The sequence below is a fragment of the Gymnoscopelus microlampas genome (assembly GCF_963454915.1).
Source record: "Gymnoscopelus microlampas genome assembly, chromosome: 2".
NCBI classification, from domain to species: Eukaryota; Metazoa; Chordata; class Actinopteri; order Myctophiformes; family Myctophidae; genus Gymnoscopelus; species Gymnoscopelus microlampas.
In genome coordinates, this window is record NC_139939.1 from 55,409,163 (window position 1) to 55,416,662 (window position 7,500).

Below are 7,500 nucleotides of genomic sequence, written 5' to 3' on the forward strand. Positions count from 1 at the left end.
ACCTCAAAGACCCCTGGTGGGGTCCCTGGGCCCTACTTTGAGAACCACTGAGAGGAAGCCACAGACAGACTAAACATGCAGCCAGTCAACCTGGCTTCATGGAGGAGAGTGCAATACACCTACATGGCCACCGGAGGGCAGCGTAGAAAGAAAAAGCCCTCAGGTGTTTTTCACTTGTCCCCCTTTGACAGGTAAATGCAACAAGCAGCAACAGGCACAGACGCTAACCTTAGAACACACTTTTCAACAAGCATTTTTTTTTCTCAGTCTCTCTTTCTTTACATGTTTTTATGCCTTTTATTGTGGCCTTCCTCTGCCCAGATCCCAGTTGGTTTACATTTAAATGCATTGCCTGTTGTTTATGGTTTAAAATTAGAAACATGTTTGGAATTTATACTAACAAGGGGGGTGTGCTGCCTTTCACCACCAATTAATGCAACGCTTGACTCTTATGCTGTTTTGAACTTTTTACAATTCATGGTTTTGAAGCATAAAGAAATACACATACACGCAGGCGCACGCACGCGCACACACACACACACACACACACACACACACACACACACACACACACACACACACACACACACACCCCCCCCCACACACACACACACACACACACACACACACACACACACACACACACACACACACACACACAAGCGGATCAAAGCCAGCCTTACCTCAAAGACGTCCTCGTCCAGCAGGCGTGTTCCAAACACGGTGACCCCGGCGGTGCTGACCTGGGGGTCGTGACCTCTGGGCAGGTCCAGGGTGTCCACCTTGTGACAGTCCAGGTACAGGGTGACAGACTGGCCCTGCACGCTGTATGCCACCCTGTGCCACCTGAAGGAACAAACATCATAGTAATGTCACATTATATATGAGAGCTTTGAACCCATTAAGACCTGGAACGCATCTGTGTCACTTTTTCATTTGAGCTAAAAAGCATTATTTTACACTTTGGGCTATTCAAAAATAGCAGATCTACAAGCTCATAGCGCGGCACCGAGTGCCGCGCTACGAGCTTGTAGATCTGCTATTTTTGAAAAATCGGGAACATGTGTGCAAATCTTTGAATATATATTCTTTTTAAGTGAACATTTTTAACTCAAATCTTTGCTTCTGGGGGGGTCCCTGGAACAACATATTTTGAGATGGGGGTCGGCGGCCAAATACATATAATTTTGGGGGTCCTTGACATGAAAAAGTTTGAGAACCACTGATATAGAAACATATGTTTTTGAAAAAACTGTTGGGATTTAGAAGACATTTGTATAATCAGTCTCAGGTCTTGCTGGGTTGAAGGGTCTTGAGGTCTAATTGAACACAGTCACTTCTTGGGTTCAACGCTGTTGTTTTAAATGTGCTCTATAAATAAAGTGGATTGGACGTCAAGATTATCAGTGATCACTATCATTCACCGTGTGCTGCGTGCGGTGTGGGTGAGGAAGTTATGTCAGCTATGTAATGAAATATAACTTATGATTTATTGCCCTGCACATGCACATGCAAGGCACGTGTGTGACTCTATATGACCATCCCAGCATGGGCATGTGGGGCTCTATGGCATGCATGCACACGTGTGTGACTCCATGAACACGCAGGTATGTGCATGTGTGAGACTCTACGTGCATACATGTGCATGCATGCACGTGAGTAACTATGAGCAGGCATATATAATACATGTGCTTGTGTTTGCCTCTGTGATCATGCATGCACATGCATGTAATAATAATAATTAATGTTTTATTTATAGAGCACATATCAAAACAAAGTTAGGTTAAGTGCTTCACATAAAGCTGAACAACAGAACATAAACAGGACAACAGGTGCAAAAGGTGTGCATAAAAAAACATTAAGAGGACCAATAATAAAATGTCATGGTTATGGTTTTAGAAATGAGAAACATGTTGGAATTGAGACTAAAAACATGTGCAGGTGCAAGTGTTTACAGGTAGGTAGTATTACACACTGCAACAAGGTGGCCAGGGGCGTCACGGCCATTCACTGTGCGTACGACGCGACACCCTCACTCTCACCGATCCGTGATTTCACACCCCCCACTTTTTGAAAAAAATATTTTTTTTTATAATAAATCGGTAAAATCAGGCAAAAATAAGAATTGAATAACCTAACCATAACCCTAAAACCAAAATAAAGTAACCAACGGCAACACACGAAAAAAACTAACAAAATCCGCCCAAAAAATGCAACATTTTGAAAATACAGAATTTGTTTACATTTGACAGTTACAAATGTTTTTCACGCTTTTTCAAAAATAGCAGATCTACAAGCTCATAGCGCGGCACTCGGTGCCGCGCTATGAGCTTGTATATCTGCTATTTTTAAATAGCCAAAGTGTAAAATAAGGGGTATAGTCCACCGAAAGTCCATCCCCCCCACCTTCTGAGAGCCTGTGACGTCTCTGAAAGTGGCCCCTGAGTCTTTAACATGGACTGGGACATCCTGAGGGGCTTTCGGGTCGATCGCAGAGACAAAAAAAAACATCCATTGATACTGTATCATCCGCTGTCCAATCACGCTCAGGCTTGCTGGTTCAAATGTGAAACCCATCCAATCATATTGTGTGTGTGCATTGTTGCTATGGGTGACATATCGTTGCTGTTGGGAAGAAACCTTCAGCCAGGAGACGCTCACCGTTTGCCAATAAAAAGGACAAACAAGAGGTGAGGATGTGTTTCTGCCCGTTCGTGGACCTAAACTGAACTCCCTCCTATTAAAATTTTCACAACCGGCTGCCATGGTGGACTGGCCAATACTTTGATTGGTGGAAATCAAAGTAATCATTTCTCCACTATCATAACATCATTAATCTTTCAAGACAGATTCTGCTGTTAGCAGAATCTGTCAGCACCACTGGCTTAAACACAGTGGTTGTTGTTAGTAGGAATAAATACAGTAACACGCGGGGAGGAAGTGGACTATGAAAGGGGAGGAAGACACAGAATATGAAGGTGTCTGTGTTTTCCGTCACGATGAAGGCTTTCAAGTCAAAGTAGCAAACGCCAGGGACATAATTCCACATTGTTGTCTCATTTAGAATTGTAGGGAGGCACATGGAGGAAGAGAGGGAGAGATCGGTAGAGAGAGGGGCACAGAGAGGGAGATGGAGGGAGAGTGGGCCCGTCCCACGGAGGGAGAGAGAGAGAGAGAGCCTATTTCACCAACGCAACAACCCAGGTAATGCTGGGTAGTGGGCACCGTCGCCACGTGATGCGTTGTCAGCTTGTCTTCTATTTAAAGGCCAAGTTGAATGCCTGCAGTTTTGAGCCCAATTACGGCCATGCCTGACGTTAAAAGAACTGACGTGTGTGTGTGTGTGTGTGTGTGTGTGTGTGTGTGTGTGTGTGTGTGTGTGTGTGTGTGTGTGTGTGTGTGTGTGTGTGTGTGTGTGTGTGTGTGTGTGTGTGTGTGTGTGTGTGTGTGAGTGTGCGTGCGACAACATTTCACCAACGCAATAACCTGGCCAATGATGGGTACCGAAAGCTGAACACGCTGCTTAATCTTGAATTTTAAATCCCATTTTGCATCAGTTTCATGCACATACAGTAGTGCCTTTCTCTCAGAAAACTACAGGTATTGACTTATTCTTCTATGTTAGGTTATGTTTTCATTGTTCTAATTAGAAGCCTATAATAAGACATAAAAGCGGTTCATTCTTCAGTTGTTACTCCACACAAAACTACAATCTGTGATTTTAAACTGCTTTGAGCCTGGCTGAGCGTTCTAAGCTGTGCATACAGTATGTGGACGAGTGCTGTACACAGGAGACCTGAACCAAGGCATCTCCGGTTGCAAACCTTTCTTACAGACACACTTTGGTCAGTTCCAGACAGCTGGCTGCAATTGAGGTTAATGTTGACCAATATATCTGCCATCCACGTCTCCTTTCTGCATCCACCCCCAAGTCAACAGGACCGCTGTTGTCTGGCGTGGAAGATAGAAGCCTGGCTCCGGACGACCCCAATGAGCAGCATGCTTGGCGTGTTCTCTGTGTTGGTGGAATTTATTTGTACGGTCTCAGCTTGCGGGAAAATAGATCCAATCTAGCTTCATCTACACTTAGTGGCTACACTTAATCTGTCATACATGAGGACAACAAATCTCTCCTCCACAAACAGGTCAAAATCACTAACTGATGTTGGCAGCTGCCTGAGATTGGCGAAGGTTTCACTAAACCTCTTCCTCACAGATGTTTCAACACTGGCCATGCAGTCTTCTTTTTTTCTTTACCGCAGAAGGCAGCCACGATGTCACCTCCACTGAAGGAGGATTGAATTATTATCGTCGCTGTCTGGCTGTAACCTTTTACTGTATGTCCAAAACGGTTTCTTTTCAGGAAAAATAACCTGCGTTCCAATGGATCCAATGTAGTTATTATTTACACAAGCTCTTGTTAATACTTTTTGTTGGTTCAATATTTATAAAACCAACACAGATTGAACCACTTTCATTTTCAAACTTGTAGATCAGCATGTTTGTTTTTGCTATTTTTGTTTGACACTGAAGTATGACGAAGTATAGTGTATTCAATCATCACAACAAAAAACATGAAAACTTGAGATATGGAGAAACAAGATTTCTGCCTGAAAGTGATGATATTCTATTCTCTTTCTCGGGGCAGGCCCTATAGCAGACACTATAAAGGGAGGAAACACATGCACATCCATACCCAAAGTTGCTAAGCAAAAATATATAAACTAAAAGAGAATGCTCGCACACTGTGGGCTCCAGTTGCAGAATATTTGACTGCATTCGGGCTCTGAGGAAGGGCGAAAGCCCGAAAGGTCACAGCACTCACTCAGGTACAATAAAATATTGTGCGAGCGTTCTCTTTTAGTTTCCTATTGCAGACACTACCTCATGGACAGGAATCCATGGCACATTGGCTCCATGGCCCAATGCAGTCCATGTTCTCAAGACCACAGTCCTGTCAGGATGGCGGTACGGATGTTGCTATCAGAAAGGATGTCAGTGTCATTCCCCTTGATGATGAGGGACTTGCTACCATCTGTTTGGTGCATTCCTGGCATGTGCAAATATTCGAGTGTCAGCTTGTAACAACAACAACGTGGAGACATAAGTATGAATGGAACTTCCTTGTGTTGGTATTAATGGCATCTTCTCTTCTTTTGGCGACAATTACTGTGCTTGTTGTCTGTGTTTGACACATCCTCACAGGGATTTGAAACAGCTCAATCTGGTTGCTGTCATCATCTCAAAAGAAAGCGTCTCCATTTTATTTGGGCCCTTTGTTTCCTCCTGTCACTCTTGTTCTTATTCCTTGCCCCCCCTTTTTGACATGCAGGCTTCAGACTTGACTTCTTGTACACATCAAAAACGATGTCCAACCTTTTGTAGGTACACTGTAGGATTTAATCTTCTGGGTGAGGTCTTCTCTGGCATCAAATGTTCTCTGAGGCGTTAGGACATTGATATGTGCTGAGCCGTCTATGATGACTGCATCTCCCTTTGCATTAGTTTTGGTGAGAAAAAAAGCCTGCATATATTATCGGTGGACATCGGAATCGGAAATTAAGAGTTGGACAATAACGGAAAATCAGATATCGGCAAAAAAGCCAATATCGGAATCCCTAATTCTTACAAGTCACACTGATCAATGCCCTACAGCTCCATCATCCACCTCAAAGACATTTGATGACTATTCTAAAGAGCACAAGCACACTCAATGTCCCCAAAAAGGAGAATAATATGCCTTTAGCAACACAATTACATCCTCGTCTCCTCCATGCTGTCATGAAGGAGCTGACACTCTGAACATTTGTACATGCCAGGAATGCACCAACAGATGGTAGCAAGTCCCTCGTCATTAAGGGGAATGACACTGATAGCGACATCTGTACCGCCATCCTCCCAGGACCCATGGTGTTGAGAACATGGACTGCCTTGGGCCATGGAGCCATGAAGGACGATGGGTTCCTGTCCATGAGGTAGTGTCTGCAGTAGGGCCAGAGAAAGACCGGTTGAATATGGTTCAATCATCCCTCAGTGGATGTGACTGCCTTCTGCGGTAAAGAAAATAAGACATAGTTGGAACATCTGTGAGGTTTTTAGTGAAACCTTCGCCAATCTCAGGCAGCATCCAACATCAGTTAGTGATTTTGACCTGTAAACCATTGGTTCTCAAAGTGGGGTCCGGGGACCCCCAGGGGTACTTGAGGGGGTTCCAGGGGGTCCCCAGCTAAATGATGGATAGGAACCAAATGGACCCTTATGGGTCTGTAACTCTGAGAGTGTACAAATAAAACCAAATGGACCCTAACGGGTCCATTTGGTACCATTTGTACACTCTCAGAGTTAAATTAACATTGATTTTACAATATAAATTGGGGCCCCAGAGATAGAAATGCCATTAAATGGGGGTCTGTAGCCCTAATGCATGTCAAACTGGGGGTCCTTGAAATTAAAATGGTTGAGAATCACTGCTAGAACCGTAAACATCTTCTCTTATGGGGGTCCCTGGTATATCTTTTCAAGTCTGCGGGGTCCGCGGGCTAATAAGTGTCAATTTGGGGGTCCTTGACATGAAAAAGTTTGAGAACCACTGCTGTAAACGGCAGGAGAGATTCGTTGTCCTCGTGTATGACAGATTAAGTGCAGCCACACTGGTGTGGATGAAGCAAGAATGGATCTCTTTGCCCGGAAGCAGAGACTGTACTGTACGTACGACTAACTTCCACCAACACAGAGAACACGAACAACCATGCTGCTTATTGGGGTCGTCCGGAGCCAGGCTTCTATCTTCCATGCCAGACAACAGCCGTCCTGTTGACTGCAGGGGGGGTGGATGCAGAAAGGAGACATGGATGGCAGATATATTGGTCAACATTAACCTCAATTGCAGCCAGCTGTCTGGAACTGACCAAGTGTTTCCGTAAGAAAGGTTTGCAACCGTAGATGAGGGCTTAGAACACTCAGCCAGGCTTTCAGCGGTTTAAAATCATAGATAGTAGTTTTGTGTGGAGTGACGTCACAACTGAAGAACAATCAGACAATCAGAGAGAGATCAATACTGTAACATTGGTTGTTTTTTTTGGAGCGCTGTGTTTTCCACTTGGGTGTTGTTTTTAAACTATCCTTGTGGTTTTGGTTGTGTGTGTGTGTGTGTGTGTGTGTGTGTGTGTGTGTGTGTGTGTGTGTGTGTGTGTGTGTGTGTGTGTGTGTGTGTGTGTGTGTGTGTGTGTGACGTGTTACGTACTTGCCGTCGGCCAGGTTGACCTTTCTGAAGGTGGGGTAGAGTTCCGGTGGAGGCTGACCCTCGTGGTCCTCGTACAGGAAGACCGGAGAACGGCCCACCTCCAGACCAAACTGCTGGGTACCCTGAGACCCCGAGAGACACGGAGGACAAGGAAAAAGAAAGGTGAACAGTGGGCAGTGACTGGTCATGCATTGGGTCAAGTTTGAGGGTATTGAGGGTTTAAGTGGTTAAATGTCTGACAATACACATGAACATGA

The 7,500-nt window shown here is 44.6% G+C and overlaps 1 protein-coding gene across 1 annotated transcript in view; it reads right to left on the minus strand.

The window, feature by feature from the left end:
- LOC311037694 (uncharacterized protein) overlaps positions 1 to 7,500 on the minus strand; it is a 97,283-nt gene that overhangs the window by 58,870 nt on the left and 30,913 nt on the right. The window contains exons 4-5 of the mRNA XM_084046949.1: positions 7,244 to 7,365; positions 684 to 846 (exon numbers count right to left, since the gene is read on the minus strand). Coding sequence (XP_083903075.1) covers positions 684 to 846; positions 7,244 to 7,365 — 285 coding nt within the window. The remainder of the gene's footprint in view (positions 1 to 683; positions 847 to 7,243; positions 7,366 to 7,500) is intronic.